Below are 19,293 nucleotides of genomic sequence, written 5' to 3' on the forward strand. Positions count from 1 at the left end.
CCCCCAGTTAAATCTTTTTCATCCCACCTTTTGGTAACTTTTGACCATCAAGAAATAGGTAGCTCTGTATTTCATCCCTTTAACTCTGAGGAGCAGGCACATCATTTATGGAACAAAAGCAATTGTGGACACTAGTGCACCATTTGCACATGTTTACTTTAAGTGTCATTTTAAAGAAAAGCAGTAGATTTTAATTAATCTCAAAGCAATTGTTTACCTTTATGTAAGAGATTAGTCTCACCAGTTATTGTTTCATCTCTAATTGGGCATGCAAACTAGAGGTTAAGAATTTGTCAAAACTTCAACTGAAGATAGCACTTTATAACACTTTTTCCCCTGTGGAGAGGAAAGTACCCACACTGTTTCTGCTACAGCTGTAGCTAATGGCAAAGTGCCCAGTGAATTCAACAGAGGCAGGATTGGTCTGGTGTGCCATATTGCCAGGTGTAAATTATAACATGGAAGATTTTAAATGACTTGGATGCAGTTGGGAGCCAGAATACAGTACTTTTCATGACAACACATACTCTAACCAACAAGGTACTTAAGCAAGTGCTTAAATTTATGTACCTGAGCAGACTATACTGAAACCAGTGGGGACTACTCACATGCTGAAGTTCCTTGGTGAATCAATGCCTTGGAAAGCGGGCAGTTTTGAAATTAATCCAAGGTACAAAAACTGTGTTTGTGATTTATAGTTTTTACACACTTCCTGCAGTTGGTGGGTCTCTCAGATAGATTTAAAGCTACTCTGTAACAGAACACATGTATTATGGACCAGATTCTGCTATGCTAGTTCAGTTATGATCTGGGTTTCTTTAAGGTGTGAGCATGAGGAAGAATGGCATTTGCTAGCAATATCATTTTTTATTCTTTTAAATCAAATTTAAATGATCAAACCTTATTGTTTCCTAAAATTTTCACTAGAGAGCAAGAGCATTTTGTTTAGTCAAGAAAATAAAGTCAACAAATGAATATGTTGTTAGTTTGACAGCAATAAAAAAAAATCACACCATAAAATATTTATTAAGAAGCAATGGACTTTTTTCACTTGTAAGAAACACTTTGTCAAGTGCTCTGTACGAGATTTAAAAACTTTGCCAAATGTTAACATTGATTTTACATTATTATACACAAGATAAAACACCACATCTTACAAATTTCCTTTTATTACAACTCTGGGTTGTTGTTTCAACCCACCCACCCCCAGTTGTAAATTAGTTTCTACATACTTAAATTTTAATATTTTAAACAAGTAAACAATGTACAAAAAGATTCACCTGAATTTCATAAATCAGAGTTGGTGTCCTTAATAGAGCATGTGCAATCCATGCAGTGCATTCTGGGAGAGAGAGAAATAAAGAGCTAACTTTATTCACAGTTGAAAAAGCTAACCAAGTTGACCAGTCTTCTGGAAAAAAACCAATGGGCCTGATCCTGTAAGATACTGAGCACCTTTAACTCTTCTTGAACCAACAATAGTTGAGGGCATTTAGGCCTAGATCTTTCAAGGTATTTAGACATTGCTCTGCTTAGAACTGAAAGCTCAAGGGAGCATTTAGTTCCTCAAAAGATATTTAGGTGCCTACTTTCCATGGAGTTGAGTGCTTAGATGCTTTTGAAAACCCCATTAGGTGCCTCATAGCCTTAAGATTTAAAATGCTGAGACAAGCAGCAACTGAACACTGCTAAAAATCTGGTAATCCATGTTTTGTAGGAGTTACTCAGCACTTCATGATCAGACCTAGTCTTTTCTAGTCTCTTTTAGAAGTTATATACACTGTATTAGGGATGTTAAATTTCATGTAATCAACTGATTGAGTAGTTGATGGAAGTCAATAAGGGGGGAAACTGCAGAGCCACAGCAGGGTTAGGTCCCAGGCCCAGGAGCTAACCCCATTGCAGCTCTGCCTTTTAAATGTATTAAGAGCTGCTAGGTGCTTAATACGTTTAAAAAGCAGAGGCACAGCAGGAGGGACCAGCGGTAAGCCAGGAATCAACTGTCCCAACCTGCACATGGTCCTAGCTACACCTCTGCCTCCCGTGCCCCTCCCCCTCCAGAGAGTGCTGAGGGGAACTGGCTTTTAAGCCGGCTGCCCCTGAGCACTGGCTCCTGCTCCCCCCCCTTGCTGCCTATCTCTGATAGAGGCAGCAAGAGGGAGGGGGAAGTGGCTAATCAAGTCACTACTTGACAAGCTTGGGTAGTCGACTAGTTGCTTACATCCCTATGCTGTACTATATTTATGGTATCAGACAAGAAACCTGGTGTGAAATATCTACTCCTTTTCATATTGCAGTGGTAAATAACAGCTCATCCTTTCCTTTTTTGTGTTGTAGGTTTGCAAATGAAACCATTAGACCTGGCATAATTGCCCATGTAACAAAACTGTTAATATCAGATTCATTGCAACATAAGGAATCAGTATCAGACAATAAGAAAATTTTAATCAGTTCTAGTCTGGTTAAAGCAATTTAATGTTTTCAGGATGTCTTCAATACTATACTGTCATTCCAAACATAAAGAACAAATTGACTAAAATGCACAGACAAATTTAAAAACGATGAAAGCAGCCTTAAAGACATTGTAGTTTTTTTTAAAGAATTATGAAATGCATGTTACCATTAACACAAACACATCATTCTTCGTATATTTGTTGCTTCTTTAAACTCAGATTATCTATTTTATCACAAATTGAATCAAAAGTTTCAGTGCAAAGTCACCCTCTGCAACATGCCATCTGCTTGAAGGTTTAAAGATTTCTATATTGTGCAGAAATATTTCATTTATAAAGCAATTATGCAAAATGAAAATCTATTAGGACTTGATTGTTTTGGTTGTTCTTTTGTTTATTTTCAATGCAAATAAAAAATAGCATTTCCAGAAATTGATTCCTATTCTAGTTGTGCAAATCTCCCAAGTTCAATTTGGATTGGCAGTATTTTAGCATCAGAACTGGTCAGCAGGCCCTGGAGTTCAGAAAGGTTTGGATTAGAATGAATCCCATTTTCCCATGGCTGAATTGAATCACAAACCCATGGGCAAGATCTCAGTTTGATAAGTTTGTACACATTCACACAGGTTTATGTTTTACAGGAAGTGGGATTAGTAGCCATATTTGAAGATACTACAATACTTTTCTCTGCAAGCACAGTTCAAACTTGAAATGCACAAGACAACAGCAGTATCAAAGATTTTGATCAAAGCAAGAATCTCATATCTGTTTTTATTAAAGTTCACTGAGATAAACAAAGATTGTGCAAACCCCTATTGGTTCCTGAACAAGAGTCAAATTCAAATAGAGTATGAGTCCATGTGCATGGGAAGTTAGAGCTGAATTTTTGTACATTTCTAATTCCTACATAAATATAAAGGACAAAGAAAATAATCTTGTGAAAAACTAAGAACACCACATCATCCCACTTTAAAACTAAAGTGGATTAAGAAATCACAGGACTTGGTAGCAAATTTCTATCTTACAATGATTGCACAGTTTAGTCTTCCATAGACAATGTGATTGTCTGTAAAGAAATATTAAATGTTGTAAAGAAGTCTGAAGAGAGGAGAACAGAGGTTTCATAAGTACCACAATCTTGTATGGTATACGAAAACTCTGTGAAGCAGACAAATGCTTTTGACTGTGCCATACCTGGAAGGCACTTAGTGGCTCAGGCATTTATCGCACATACAGAGTTATATTAAATCCTTTGTTGATCATGAACTGGAATGGAAGCATATCTGGAAATGCAAAGATATTGTCTCAGTTTTTGGCAACTAAATCCAATGTAAAGAAATTGTTTATAAACACTGTCTGACATGCATGAGTCTTTCAAAATTATTTACAAATGAGGTTCTACAAGCTTCATTCCAAAAGTATTTCTCCTTTGCTTGGCTTAGGTGCTAAAATGTGATTTTTAAAGTTACACAGTCACCGCTGGGTACATCTTCTGTTCACTATTGGCATGGGGATAGGGAGACTGAATCTGTCTGTATCCACTTTGCAGACCATCCAGGAAAGGTGGCACCGGGGTCATAGGCATAGAGTCATGTTGGACAGCATAACCTACATACTGTGGGTGCAAATACTGCCCTTGATGTGGCACAATCTGGGTAGCCTGCTGGCAGTTCAGTACTGAGAAGTTAGTAGGCATGTTGACATAGACATTATTCATGGTCCCTTCTGGCAAACAGCAGTTGGTCTGTGACCTAGTAGGGGGGGCTCTGGCACCTGAATTGGCACTGGAACTGGAGCTGGCAGCTGTACTTGATTGACGAGAAGATGAACCACGGGAGGTACTAGCACTTGGAATCATGGGAATAGTCTCCATCAGCCGATTACCTCCAGGTGCTCGGCTCTGCTGTGGCTCCTGCTTGGGTCGCAGGCATCTGCAGCAACAAGCTGCTACTAGAGATCCCAAGATGATAAAGGCAACAAAAACAGATCCAACTATAAGGAATGGAACATAAATGGGCACTAAAATAAAAAACAAAAACAGTTATTAGGAGATGCTACAAAGGCCACACCTAAAAAACAGTTGTACGAAGAGAACAAGGTTTCCAAGTCTGTCCTAATTACACCACTTCAGGCTCCTTCTGGTGTGTTCAGTATTTGGGTAAGGCCAGCAAATGTGCTAGAACCACGGAGGCTTTTCCCTGAACAGCAGGAGAAAGATTCCAGTTTGTACTTGACATTTAGTCATAAATACAGTCTTAAAGGTGGTATAAGTTTAAAGAATGTATACAGTTAGACTATGGTAAATGGTTAGGAATCACTTTGAAATCCTGTGTAAAAGTCCCTGCCCCCTTCTTTTTTAATTGAAAGTAAAAGCAAACCTGAAGGAATGATTACAGTACTTTGACTATTAAATATACTAGGACACAACTTGTACAAGACATTCTGGAGACAACTGGTGTTATCTAGAACATTAAAATAAATGCAGAACTTAAAAAAAATCAACTGTTTTTTCATTTGTAAAGTATCCAAACTCCTTGATAGTAATTTAACTTTTTCCTGTTTCTGATTTTTAATACTTGCAAATAGTGGACTAATTGCTAAGTTTCTTATTTGCTGTCCAAAAATGTGACATTTGTATCTGTCCTACTTTTATTCTTAGTTTCTTGTCAATGAGCATGGTATATGTGCCTAAGTCTTTCTATTATAAAAACGTAGTGTTTGCTTAAAATTTAAGGTAGAAACACTTTCTTTTCAACTGATCCCGCTGCCCGAAGTATTGGTAATTTTTTAAAAACGTGTAGAAAAAGCTGTAAAACAAAGGGGAATTACCCATACTAACTAAGCGTGGATTCACCTTTACTAGCCAAGTCCTGGTCCATAGGTAGGGCTTGAAAGAGGGGTTGCAGCTCCCCTCGTTAAAAGGTAGGCCAGAGATGTAGGCATGTTCTCCCGAGAAGTCTTCCCCTCCCTCCAAGCTCTCTAGGGCTCACGCCACTGACGTGCCAAGTGGGAGCAGGCAGACGGGCTAGGTGCCCGAGCTCGCCCGCGGGCGCTCTCAGAACTATCTTCAGGGTCCTGCCGTTCCCAACAGTTAAGCTCTGTGAAGGGAGAGCCTGGGGCCGGCAGGCGGACTGACTGGGACACGCCGCATAGGCAGTGCCAGCGCCTCCCTGAACGAGGGGGCTCGGAGTGGCTGAACGGCTGAGCCCGGCTGTCCCGTATCAGCACCCTCCCATGAAGGGCTGCCCAGGCTGCGCCATGTGCCTGGCCAAGCCGCCAAGGCCCCGAGGACGGGAGAGGGGATAGCCGCGTACCTGCTGCGCCATCCGGGCCGTCTTTGTCCAGCCGGCCCTGCTCGTCCGCCCCCTGCTGCCGGTCGTTGTCGCACACGCCCTGGTCCAGCCGGGCCTCGGCGCTGGAGCAGCAGTAGCGCAAGGCGCAGCTGCCGCAGCAGATGGTGGCGTCCCCGCCGTCGAAGCGCTCCGGGCACTGGAACCCGTCCCGCCAGGCGCCCTGCGCGTCCAACCAGCCGTGGCAGTACTCGCCGCTGGCCCCGGCCCCCGCCGGCAGCAGCCAGCCCAGCGCCGCCAGCAGCAGCCAGCAGCGCCCGCTCCACATGGCACCGCTCCGCGGTGGCGTCCGGGCCAGCAGCGCGCCCAGCAGAAAAGGGGGGTGGGCCCGCAGCCCCCAGGGGACTCCTCTGCTAGCAGCCACGTTGGCCAGGGTGGTAGGGGGACAGCCCCTAGCTACGCGCGGGGAGGGAGCAGGGGCACAGCGCCCCGCCGTGCCGGTGGGAGGGGGTCTCTTGCTAAGAAGGATCTCAATGGGGAGCGGTGACACATCGGACCGCAAGGGAATCTAACACCTGGAAGCGGGGAGTCCAGGGGGCTCTTCTGCACGCCCCCCGCCTGGAAGAAGGGGTCGGAGGCTCTTCTGGAAGTGCCCGGCGCTCCGTGCTCCGGCGTTGGTCAGTCCCAAGGAAACCCCCCGCTACCTCCTAGAAGGCGGCGGCAGGACTTGCCGTCACCGCGGCTGGCGCTTGCCCCTCTCCAGGCACCCAGCGAGCAGCCGCCCCCGGGCTGCGAGGGCAGCGTGTCTGGCGAAGCGCTTCACACAGCCAGGACTTCCCTCCCCATCGCTACCAGCGCGGCGGCGCCTCCCAGTGCTGCTGCGATAGGGGAAGCGATGCGAGCGGGCCAGGAACTGCCACCCCCAGCCCGGGGCGCCGTGCCTGCCCGGCAGATCCTCACGCCGGCGGGGGCAGAGAAGCGGCAGGAAACTCCAGCAGCATCCGAGACGGGGCTGTCCCAGCCCCTCGGCCCCAGGCGCACGGCTCAGCTCAACCTCCCGTCCGGATCCCAGGACCGAGCCCGCAGCGACGCGAGAGACTGCCCTGGGCTGCCGAGCCCGGCCCCGCAGGGGCAGCCACAGGGGACGGACGGCTGCTGTTACTGCGTGTCCTCGGCCCGGACATCCCGCCCAAACTTTCCTTTCATGATTCGAAGCCGCGCCCGAAGTGGGGACCAGCGGGCTGGCGGTGCCGGGGCTCAGTCCCCTGTCCCGACGAGTCCTTCACCTGGGCGCGCCAGCCTGGCAGCGCCAAGTTACATCCCTGCGCTGCGGGGCTACACCCCCTGGCGCGGCGCGGAGCCAGCCAGCCGCTGGAGCTGCGAGCGCGGCGCCCCCCTGGCTGCAGGCGGGGCGAGAGGGGCTGCGAGGGAGCGTGGGCCGCGGAGCTGCCTCCCGGCGTGTCTCTCTCGCGGCGCCTTTCCTCGGGTTCCTCGCTGAGCGGCTGACTGCACTGCCTCGCTGCGCGGTAGCCACTGGCGCCCGGGCTGTGTCGCTCTCTACTGGCGAGACAAGCAGCCACTGGCCGGACCTCAGACGCCTCGCACTTGCTTCCAGTGTTATTATAGGCACCCAACACCCATTGGTGCGCATGCGTTTTATCCCAGCCACCCTCCTCGCCTCAGCCTCCCGCAAGGGGGCAGGGGGTGACAAGGGCAGCCGCGTTTGATTATCGTAGTTCACTCCCCTAGCCAGACACGCTCACTCTGATGGGGGAAAACGAGCGGCCTTTAACAGGTTGAAACTGTAAGAGAATGTAAGTAGCAGAATGCACTTTTTTGGAATGTGGCTAGAAAATGGGACTGACACTCCTAGTTCTGCGAAAAAATGGCATGGAATATCCGGGTGCCAGTTTTTTCGGGGTTTTTGCAACAAGCACAGCAGTGCATTATACCCTAGAATGCTGTGAAGTGCTGCAGGAGACATGCCACCCATCACACCACTTACACTAGTTTCTTAACACCTCTTAGTTTTAGTCTTTGATTTTCTTGAAGGCTTCTAGCCAATCTCCCGGTCACACGCACAACCCTGCACAAACTCAGCAGCTGACAACTTGAAATCCAGTATACTTAGACAAGCTTTAAAGCATGTATACTTTGTAGTTCAGAGGCTCTATCAGTTCATAGTTATTGCATCTATATTTAATTTAAATAAATGATTGAATTTTCTCCATCACACAAAACAACACTTGGTATTGTTAATTTCCCTCACATTCAGCGGTTTCTACACTTCATAATTTAACACCCAATTGTAGAGACACTTTTTCCTCTGGTGAGACTGTAAAACATATTTCAGGTGGAATGATCTTTATGGAAAAAGAAACTATATCCTGGTATCATTCTAGGATGATGTTTCCCCATTTTTCTTTATATTATTGCAGATCACCAAAATACACGTGTCTAAATTTTCTGTATGTTATTTGTCTCTTTGGTTTTTAAATGAAGTCTCAATGAATGCATGACAAAAAGTTAGAAGTTATCCCTGAAAAAAAGGAATTATGAAGACTGTGTTATGTCCCAATGCTGCCCGATGCTCAGCATAGGGTAAAGCATGGGTTCCCAAACTGGGGGGCGAGCTCAACAAGTTTTGCTGCTATTTTCTGAGGGGGAGTGAGGGTTTTTCAAAAATCAAAAAGGGGGTGTGATGCTGAGAAGTTTGGGAACCACTGGGGTAAAGCATCCATCCTTGCACATCAGCTTCCATTTCTGTAGCTTTAGAGGAGAAAGCTCAAACAGTTACAAGCTTTTTAACAAAATGAAATGGAAGCAATATACTTACATATTTATTTTATTTTTCAGCTGTGAAATTAAACAAAGTGCTTACTGACTTTGTGTGAATGACAGACAAAACCACTACAGGTTTAAACAAGAGTCAGCAGCAAGAAGGAGGCCATCCATTAGGATCACATAGCAGGTAACATATCAGGAAACACAATATTCCATGAAGTTTATTCTTTAATTTTTTTTAGAAAATTGGCATGGAATTTACTAGTCTGCATTTTGATTATGAGATAATGGTAGTTTACTAGAAGGAAAGAAAGCAACTGTGAAGATTTCCATTTTCTGAATTCTACCTGATTGCAATAAAGTTGATTCCAAAATTTTATACACCTCTGAGCTTTTACAATTCTTTGCTTTTCTTTATTTTTGCAGCTAAATTATCATCTTTGTCTACCAAGCAAGTGCTATACTAGCAGTATACACTCCCTTTCAACCCATCTGTCCTTCGGTTCTCCTCTTCATTTTCAGCAGTTCTCACACTTGTTCCTGGACAGGTGTGTTATAGTTCTAGTGTTCAAGTCAAATTCCAACTCAAGTACTTACATCCTGTCTACCTACATCACGTCTGAGGTTTCAGTAAGCTACAGTGGTCTTCCTTACTTGCTGCCCTACAGTTTAGTATTGCTATCTTCTATATAATAGCAATTCTCCCCTCCAGAAGTTGCTGCACTGTTGTGGTGGGTGAAGAAATGATCCCTAACTCTAAACTACCTTATTGGGGTATTATGAGTCACAGTAAACATTTGCAAAGGCCTGTTAGGGTGCATGTTCACAGCAGAGCTTAACTCGAAATAAGCTTTGCAAATTGAGCTATGTCAGTTGCATAGCTTATTTTGAAATAGCCTATTTTGAAATTGGGAGCATCTACACATCACTTATTTCAAAATAGAGCACTCTTCCTCCGACTTCCCTTATTCCTCGTACAATGAGGGTTATAGCAGTCTGAGTAAGAAGTCCTCCAGCTTGACAGTATTTCAACACTATTTCGAAATAACTGCCTGCTGCGTGGACGTGGACTAATTTCTAAATAATGCTAATTATTTCAAAATAATGTTCCTGTGTAGACATACCCTTAGTTATTTGACAGGATTGCAGTACCTCTAGGGCAGATTCTGTGGTCATCCATGGTAACTAAGCTACATGAAAACTGCACAACTGAAAGAGAAGAAATGTATGTGGATTTCAATTATGAGGGTAGATAGTTCTATTTCAAAGACTGATCAGCCCATCCCTGTAGGTTTTAATAAATTCTTTAACATTTGCAATCTCTAGTGAGAGACTACTTTCTCTTTATATAAGCAGTCCATATAGTCAGAGGAGCGCATTACCCAGGCCAACTCTGTGTGAAAAACTACAGTGGAGCTAATGTAAGATAACTAGCCTTGAGGCATGGCAAGGGAAGGTGAACTGTCTAGAGACAGGACTGAAGACCCGAGGATTCATATCAGTAACTGGTGGCAATGTCATCCTGACAGCTAGGAGCGAGAGAATAGCATCTGTCATGCCCCTGAATTCATTTAACTTCTGCCCGCATGTCCATTGTCTTTAATCCAAGTTGAAATTATAGTTTCTTCTTCAGAATAGCAACACATTCACTCTCACATTTTTAGAGAGTTAAATAGTTCTACAATTCATCCTCTTAACTAGTTTGTCATTTAGGTTGCCACTAAGGTGCATCTCTTAAAACTAGCCAATTAGCCCATCATAAGACGAGATTTTCAGGTCTCTCCTCCATGTCGGTCTTCTCTCCTGAGCCTCCGGTCTCTCGCTCCAGCTCCGTCTCTCTCTCTCTCTCTCTCCTACTACTACTGCCTCCCCCCCCCTCAGCTCTCCTCCGCCTCCTGCTTCTCTCTCTGTCTCTCTCTTTCACTTCTCTTCCCCCTCCTGTCTCTCACTCGGGGGACCGCAGAGCCCAAATGGTCGCTTGCGCCGCTTGCTCCCACGTGACAGCCTGGCTGAGCAGCGCAGAAGTCAGCCGAGCTCCACAGCGGGAGGTGAAGGGGGGCGGGGTGGTGACGTTCATGGCTGGAGGTGGGGCCTGGAGTCGCTGTCACGTCGCACGTCACCACCCCGTCCCTCTTCACCTCCCACCGTGGCACTTGGCTGACTTCTGTGCCACTCAGCCGAGACGCCGCGGGGGAGCAAGTGGCGCAAGCGGCCATTTGGGCCCCGCACTCCCCATGCAGCACGGGCCGCCCAGAGGGAACAGCCAGTATTTCAGCAACAGTGCTGCCCAGAGGGAACAGCCAGCATTTCAGGGAACAGTGCCCCCCAGAGGGAACAGCCAGCATTTCAGCAACAGCGCTGCCCAGAGGGAACAGCCAGCATTTCAGGGAACAGCGCCCCCCCAGAGGGAACAGCCAGCATTTCAGCAACAGCGCTGCCCAGAGGGAACAGCCAGCATTTCAGGCAACAGTGCCCCCCAGAGGGAACAGCCAGCATTTCGGCGTTACAGACTCTCAGACACTGGGCTACTATATATATGATAGCAATAATGTAAAGCAGAAGATCCTACTTCTTTTTTATCAGGGAATGAAAACGCTGTACATTCACAGTGAAAACCTTTAGTTGTATCAAACAGTATCTTCCAAATCCAAATCACCTTCCAGATCCAAATCACCTGTTCTGGTGGGTCTACTAGCCCAAACACATGATTAAGTACTAGGAGCTCCTGAGTTCTGATCTTGACTGTTATATTGGTCCTGCCCTTTGGCAAATCACTTTGGCTATGCCTACACTGGCGGGTTCTTGTGCAAGAACACATCCAGACTGCCATGTGCTTTTGCACAAGTGCATCCATGGCAGTGTGGACGTTGTCTTATGCAAGAAAGCTCTGATGGCCATTTTAGCAATAGGGCTTTCTTGCGCAAGAAACCCCTGCTGTGCGTCCACTTTGCTTTCTTGTGCAAGAGCTCCTGCGCAAGAGGGCTTACACCTGTTAGAAAAGAGCGTAGTTCTTGCACATGAAGCCCTCTCTTCCAACACTGTACTGTAAATCTTCTTGCACAAGAGCGGGCGGGCAGTGTGGACTCTGCAGGTCCTTGCGCAAGAACAGCCATTCTTGTGCAAGAACCCGCCAGTGTAGACATAGCCCTAGAGTTAAGAGTTCATTTGGTACTCACTGCTTTGCAGGTTCAAGCCTAAAGCTTTATCTGCAAAAATGAGAAGAATTCCATCTTTTTACCTGACAGAGGTTTTGGGAGGATTAAACTAGTTAAGAGTTGTAAAAGAATTTTTAAGATAAAAACTACCAAACACATGTTACCAGTAAAAACATTAAAAGATTAAATACATCTTCACACGATGAAGTAAATCTTCATTTGGGGCCTGATTCAGTGCCCACTGAAGTCCATAGGAATCCTTCCAAGAGAAATATCCTGGTTTGGTAGCTTTCCAATGCTATTAAATGTCCTTGTTGAGAAAAAGGGAGTTGATTTTAGATGTACCTGTCAGGTTCTGTTGTTTAAATGTGGAATTTTCAAATGTTTCAAAGTGAGTTAGTAGCATAGAATTCTTTTAAAAATCTGTGATATTTATGTTTGAGTGGTTTAAAAATTTCATTCTAAATCCAGTCCTTTTTCTTCTTAAGACAAAACATGGTGAACACACAAAGAGGAGCGAAAATAGAAAATGTCACCAATACCTGCCATTTAGTTGCTGGAAATCCAAGACTATATCATACAACATTGCTTTTACCTGGATAAACTGGTTACCAGGAAGTATCACAAAATATAATTTTCTTGGTTAGCTAAGCCAGATTTTTAATAGACAAGACAGGAAGCAAAAATCAGAAAGACGGGATGACTAAAACAAGGCTGGGAATTGATAATAAAGGAACAACAAAAACCTTTGGGTATGCAGATGGTGATGTCATCTAGTTCTACGTTCTCAACTGAGCAGGTCAAAATGTCTTTGGGGATCAGCCCAATAGCGTGATTCCTAAGATCCAGCTCATCAATCTGCTAATGATGCTCTGCTGTCTCCCACACTTTAAGCTCACTCTCAGCAAATACTTAATAGAAAAGACATGTCAAAATAGGTTGCAGCCTCATACTCATCAAATCTGACCTATTCAAGATGAATTTCTTACAGTTCATATATTCTGTTCTTAAAACAAATTTGTAATATTACCAGAAGCACCGAAAATCTTTTAGTTCAAACTCAGCATATTTCTTTGCCTTCTACTTTTTATCCCAATACCATTCTTCATAGGTTAAAAGCACCATGCCAACACCTTTCACACACTACTAGGTGCACAAAAGAGAGGCATTATTAATGACCATATTTTAATGTAGACAATTTACAACAAACTCAGGGCCAGGTTTAACACAACAGCTGGGTTCTATTCCAGTTCGGACATTATCAACATAATTTTATTAACTAGATTCCTCTTGTTGAATATTTGTTGTTGGTGATTCATGAGGTAGAAAACCTCTATCTAGGCTTTCAGATTGCAGGCTGAGTTTCCAGGAATGGCAGTTAGAAACATTTTCTTTTTTACAGTTAGCTGAGCAAATTGGATGTGAAAATCACTGAGGCAACATTCATTTTGCAAATACACATTTCAAAATAGACTGTGTAACAGTACTATCATGAGGAGTTGCTGCCCCCTATGTGAAGTTTGTAGGAAGAGTAAGGTTATTAAGGACTGGTTAGTTTTCGTACAGGTAACTATTTTAGGTAAGGGTGTCATTTTTACTTAAACAGTTGTACCAGTACAATCCCTAGTGTGAGACAGTTATGCCAGGAAGAAGGTGTTTTACATTGACATAGCTTACTTTCCTTCCTAACTATACTGATATTAAGCACAGTGACATAACTGCATTCTTACTAGGAGGTCGTACTGCTTTAACTATGCCACTATATTTAAACTGGGACAACTTGTGTGTGTAGATAAGCTTTAATTGCTACTAGGGGATTTATATCAGGGGTTAGAGCAGCATTATTTTAATAAGCAGAGCATAATGTCCCTCTCCGCTTGAGGTATATTTAAAATATATACTTTTTTGTTTCACAGCTGAATGTTTTCTTGCATTAGGGAGGGGACATTTTGATTGATTAAAATTGTCTAGAAAAGATTTAAAACTAAATGATCCAAAATAAATCCCACAAAAAGTCAACAAGCTGTAAAGTAAAATGGAGAGACAAAAAGTTATTGTGAGCCCAGAGACAGCACAATGGGGCTTGTCTATTTTCAGGGGCTACAGTGGCACAGATCAGAGTAACATGCTAACACTCAGCTTCTGATATCATAGCTCACTGTGTATACCTGGGTAATAGAAAAGTGACTTCAGTCAATATGGAATCCCCTTATCACAGTAAATGCAGACATCTCCAATATCAAAAGTTTGGCCCTGGCAAGGCAGCATTATGTCAGACAAGGGGCTTAAGAAAAGTAAGTTGAAGAGAATGATGCGACAGGATGGTCTTTCTAAACTTTTGGGGACATACGCCTCTAGATTCGGGAAGGTGACTTTGGAACAGCTAAAGGAAGGGACTGTCCCCAGAGAATCCTTTCCAATTTCTATATAGACAATTAGGTGGGGGTACTGTGAATTTGTTAGTGGATTTTGAATTCTCAGTGCAGAGGTGATCAATAAAGCTCATAGTTATGTGCTTCACTGGCGAGTCTCTGTGCATTGATTTAAAATGCTCTCAGTAACCGAGGATATAACACTCCTGCTACAGCATAAGAACAGGCAAGCAAAATTAAAATATTTGTTTTCAAAGTGAGAGAGTTGCACCTTCCTAATCCAATAACTATTTTTGCTTTCTCAAGTAATTCCACTTAGGCTCCAGTAGAGAATTGGAAGCATTGTTCAGTAGCGGTCCAGTCCAAAGGGACTACATAATTAGATTAGTTTGATTCTGATAATTAAGTTTCTGTGCCCCTCATCCAATAAAAAGCAGATGAACAAATATACAGTAATATTTAATATTTACATTTTCTATATATAAGGGATTTGGATGGCCCCTCATTAACAGAGTCTGTGAGTACCTCACAATCTTGAATGCGTTTAACCTCACAACAATCCTGCGAGGTAAGGAATTATCTCAACTTAACAAATGGGGAGCAGAAACTAGATCCACACAGGTGATTGAGCTCCATGCTAAAGTTTGGTGCCTTGCTGCCTAGTGGAATCTTGAAACATGAGTTAGGTGCCCAGCCTCCCTAGACTATGTGTAGCGGGAGTCAGATGCCTAGAATGGGATTCATGGAGGCTGGAATGCCGAGCATAGAGCTGCCTGAACTAGCCAGGAGGAAATGCTGAGAAAAGGGGTGGCCTAGACTAATGAGAGGTGGAAGAGTCCAAAAAGTGGAGAGAGACGCAGTCAGCTGACCCCACCTCCCTGTGCCACCCTGCCTTCTGAGATCCTGCCCTCACATTTCCCATTCCTCTCAAGGCCCTACTCTCGCGCTGCCTCTCCCCCCAGAGCCTTATTCCTGTGCCGCCCTTCCCTCAAGAACCCATTGCCCCTCAGTCCTCTCTGCCAGTTTCCCCATTATTTGCCCATGGCACTGGTAAAAAGGGGGAGGCCATAGACCCATGGCCCCTCATTTTGGTGCTCCTGTCTGCAGCCCTGACCCTCAAGGGGAAGTAGATATCTGAGTCAGAGGGATGCAGCCATCACTGTTTGGGATTCCTCTCTTGGAGTGAGATGCCTAAGCCAAGTTAGTCCTCTTTTGCAATCCCTACCCCCAAACATCCAAAGAGGTGCTGCCAGCTGCCACTCCCATATAGCCAACTAGCTGGACTTACCCAGCGTTGCCCGGGAAACCGGAGGAACAAAATTTAGAAAAACAGAAGCTGGTCCTGACAGCCTCCAGCCACACCGCAGCTGCCAGTGCCTGACATCTGGCCATTATGGCAGACCCCCCCATGCTTTTCTACTGCTGCATAAAGCAAAATCTCTGACACAAAAAAGAGGCATTGCAATGTTGAGAATCAGAGCTATTTGACTTGGCAAACTTAGGTACAAAAGTCACAATAGAAACTATGTCTCTGTTTTCTTCCCATGTCATGAGTCTTGGAGCCATTAAAAGTACAGTGGAAGGGAGAGCCCCCAAATCACCATGGCTTGTTTCCCCACCATTGCTGGAAGCATATGGAGGCCCCTCTTCAATAGTGCAATGTTTTGCTTCCTATCAGATGGTATTTTTGCTAATTATCCTCGTAGAAGCTAATTTTTTTTGGTAGGGAAGTAGGGGATAGGCATGCTGGGTCTGCAAATTCTCATCCAAGAGCTGAGTATAGGGATGTGTCAATCGATGGGGCTGGCCCTACTGAATCTGAGATTTTAAGGTGACACTTCAAACTCTTCTCCCATCTTTTTTGATGAAACTATGAGTCAATTACCTGAGCCTGCTGGCACCTTTATAGTCCCTCCTCCAGCACTACCCCCTTGACCAGCTGGTCCTCCCACAGACTGCATCTCTTACCTACCCAGGATCATCCAGTATCAAACCCAGGACCAGTGCTCAGATTTGAGGGATTCCCCCCCCCCACCTTGGATTAATTTCTCACCCACCCAGCATCATCTAGTGCTGCCCCTTGGGCCAGTGCTCCTCAAAGGAGATGACCCCCCCTCCCACCATGGGCTTCATTTCTCACTCATTCCCTGCAGGATTGTCCAGTTCCACTTCCTTCATCCCCCTACAATCCTGCCCTCTCCCCACTCGCTCCCAATGGTCCAGCCCCCCTGGACCAGCCTGTCCCCAATGATCCAGCCCACCCAATCCTACCCTACTCCCCACTTGCACCCAATGGTCCAGCCCCCCTGGACCAACTCTCCCCTCATTCCTTCCTTCCCCCCGCTCTCACCTTTGGGTCCCCAATGCGCCTCCTTTCGGACATTTTTTCAAAGTGGCAGTTGAGCAGTAACACCAGCCCTGCCCCCTCCACCTAGAGTGAGCCCTGGCAGCAACCCACCCACCCATTGGTTGGCTGCTGGGCCCCGAGCCAATCTCAGTATTGAAGAGGGGCCTCTATATGTTTCCAGCAACATTGGGGAAGCCGCTTCTCCCTGCACTGCCAAGCTCCGTGCAGCCCCGGGGAGAGGCGTCGGTCTCTGATCTCTTCCCTCCTACAGTACCTTAAAACCTTCTCCTGGAGGAAAGGTTATCCCATGGAAAGTTTGGTTGCAGTAGGTCTTATATTGTCCAAGTTATTAGAGCACAAACATACAAACATTCTCCTTTATAAATTAGATAGACAACTGGTTGTTAAAGCATTTGCCCAGGATGTAGGAGAGGCAGATTCAGATCCCCTCTCTAGCCTAATTCAGAGCAGCAATTTAAACCCATGAAGCTGTTCCATGTATGCATGAAACACTTAAATATTCTTTGGACTAGATAAAGAGTAAGAATGACTCTATAGCCTACTGATTAGCATGTTCAATCTAGGAAACCCAGGCTCAGCTGTGAAAGTAAATTCTTACCTGTACAGTCATATCGCAACTTCCCTTCCCACCTCCACCCCTACATATTTAACTTCATGGATCCCTTTGTATGACTTTGATACAGAGAGCTTGTCTACACTGCCATTAACAACGCTGACACTTTCCTCATTCAGGGGTGTGAAAAAACAGTCCTGCCCTGAGCGTTGGAAAGTTTCAGCGCTGAAAAGTGGCAGTGTTGAGTGTTAAAGCACTGGGAGCCGTGGTCCCAGTCAGGGGCGGACTGGCCCGGCGGGATACCAGGAATTTCTCGGTGGGCTGTCCTCCGAAGGGCCAGCTGAAGGGCCAAAGGGCCGGCTGGTGGCTGCTGGAGGAAGAGGGGGATTGTGACAGGGTGCCGCAGCCCCGCACTTTAAACTCCCCGACATCGGCCATGTACGGGGCACTGTGGGGCCAAGGGAGCGCATGCACGGCATGCTCAAACATTGCGCAACAGCTGAGAGGGAAGACACCCGGGCGTGGCATGATGTCACAGCCCTGGACTTTAAAACTGCCCAGGCCAGAGTTGCATCACGCAGCCCAGCTCCAGGCCCGGCAAGTGATCTAAAGCCCTGGAAGCAGCTGGGTCCATGGCTGTGGGGACTTCTGGGACCCGACCACAGACTCCAGCCCCGCAAACTGGAAGGCAGAAGATGGGGGGGGGGGGATGGGAGGGAGAGGAAGAGGCTTGTGCTGAGGGGAGGGGGTCAGGTCAGGAGAAGAAAAGGGAAGGCACTAAGGGACAGGGTGGAGGAGAGACAAATGCCAGGGGTCCAAGTGCAGACAATGAGGAAAAGGGCAGGAAGGGGAGGTGTCAGTGGGATGGGGGATGGGGTTATGCTAGGAGAGGAGAGGGGAAGGGCATTGGGAGCTAGAGGGGGGAGGGGAGGTGCTGGGAGAAGGCTTGAAAGAAGGGGTGGACATGAGGAAGGCAGGGATGGAGCAAGTCATGAGTGAGGGCACAGGGGCATGAGAGGAACGGGGGCAGAGGGTGGTGAGGGGGTGGGCATCAGGGAAAAAGAGGGAAAAGGGGGCAGGGGCAGTGATGGAAGGGGGGGCACCAGGAGGGTTCAGGTGTCAGGAGATTCTGGGGGTGAAGCAGAAGGGCAGACACCTACAGGAGAGGGACCAGCACCAGATGAGAGAGGCAGGGCAGGTGTGTAGAGGGAGGTGTTAGGAGAGGGGATGAGCAGGGGTAGCTCACATGATCAGAGTGGGGCTACTGGAGGAGTGGGCACAGGGGGGAGAGAAGGGCTGGTGGAGGGGGGCAGGTCACAGGAGGGCTGAGGGCAGTGAGAAGGTCAGGAGTCAGGACAGCAGAGGAGGGTGCGGGGTTGGGGGGCAGCAGGCACCAGGGGAGCTGATGGAGGAAGAGGAGGAGACATGGCAGCAGAGGGAAATGGTAGAGGTTTATAAGATATTTATTAATAACTTGGGTGCCACAGTGGGACATCCAAACAAGCCACATGAACTCAGTAGTGGTGCACAACACAAAATTCATTCTGCTCAGGGATGGGAGGAAACTCTTAGAGGGAACACTTCCCCCAGCCTCTCCACCCCCTCCACTCCTGAGTTAATGTCACACACCCTGGCTGTGTCTACATTGGCATCCTTTTCCGGAAAAGGGATGCTAATGAGACAAATCGCATTTGCATTTACATGGCTGCCGCTTTTTTCCGGCTAGACGTGATTCTCCGGAAAATATGCCCTTTTCCTGAGGATCTCTTATTCCTACTTTCAAGTAATAAGAGATCCTCCGGAAAAGGGCATATTTTCCGAAGAATCACGTCTAGACTGGAGCTTTTCTCCGGCTTATCTCCAAGCCGGAAAAAAGCGGCAGCCATGTAAATGCAAATGCTGCGGGGGATATTTAAATATCCCCCGCGGATTTGCAATTGCGATGTGTCTCATTAGCATCCCTTTTCCGGAAAGGGATACCAATGTAGACACAGCCATTGGGTTCATGCAATTGCAGGATAGTTGCATGAGAGGGGATTGGTGGGGGCCAAACTAATCCTTATTGGTAGGAAGATGGTGGGAAAAGTCCTTAGAGAGGGGTCACATGACACCTTTTACTTTTGGTCATGTGTCCATCTTGCCCCGAGAGTGTTACCTCCAGAGGCCTGGCTAATGGGAGTCAGGGGGTGTGGCTTCTGGGGGTCAAGGGCATGGTTAACAGGGGTCAGGGATGTGGCTAACAGGGGTCAAAGAGTAAATTAAAAAAAAATTCTTTGATGTGAAAAAGTGGGCCATTCTCAACCCATTTCCTGGGCCTA

At 46.1% G+C, this 19,293-nt stretch overlaps 1 protein-coding gene across 1 annotated transcript; it reads right to left on the reverse strand.

The window, feature by feature from the left end:
- Nucleotides 1–1,010: 1,010 nt before the first annotated feature.
- SHISA2 (shisa family member 2) lies at nt 1,011–7,344 on the reverse strand. The gene is made up of 2 exons (XM_075919254.1): nt 5,768–7,344; nt 1,011–4,472 (listed from the first exon to the last, which is right to left on the reverse strand). Exons 1-2 carry the CDS (start codon nt 6,069–6,071, stop codon nt 3,919–3,921), a joined length of 858 nt encoding a protein of 285 aa, XP_075775369.1. The 5' UTR covers nt 6,072–7,344; the 3' UTR covers nt 1,011–3,918.
- Nucleotides 7,345–19,293: the final 11,949 nt, after the last annotated feature.

Source organism: Pelodiscus sinensis, chromosome 1 (assembly GCF_049634645.1).
Source record: "Pelodiscus sinensis isolate JC-2024 chromosome 1, ASM4963464v1, whole genome shotgun sequence".
Lineage (NCBI taxonomy): Eukaryota > Metazoa > Chordata > Testudines > Trionychidae > Pelodiscus > Pelodiscus sinensis.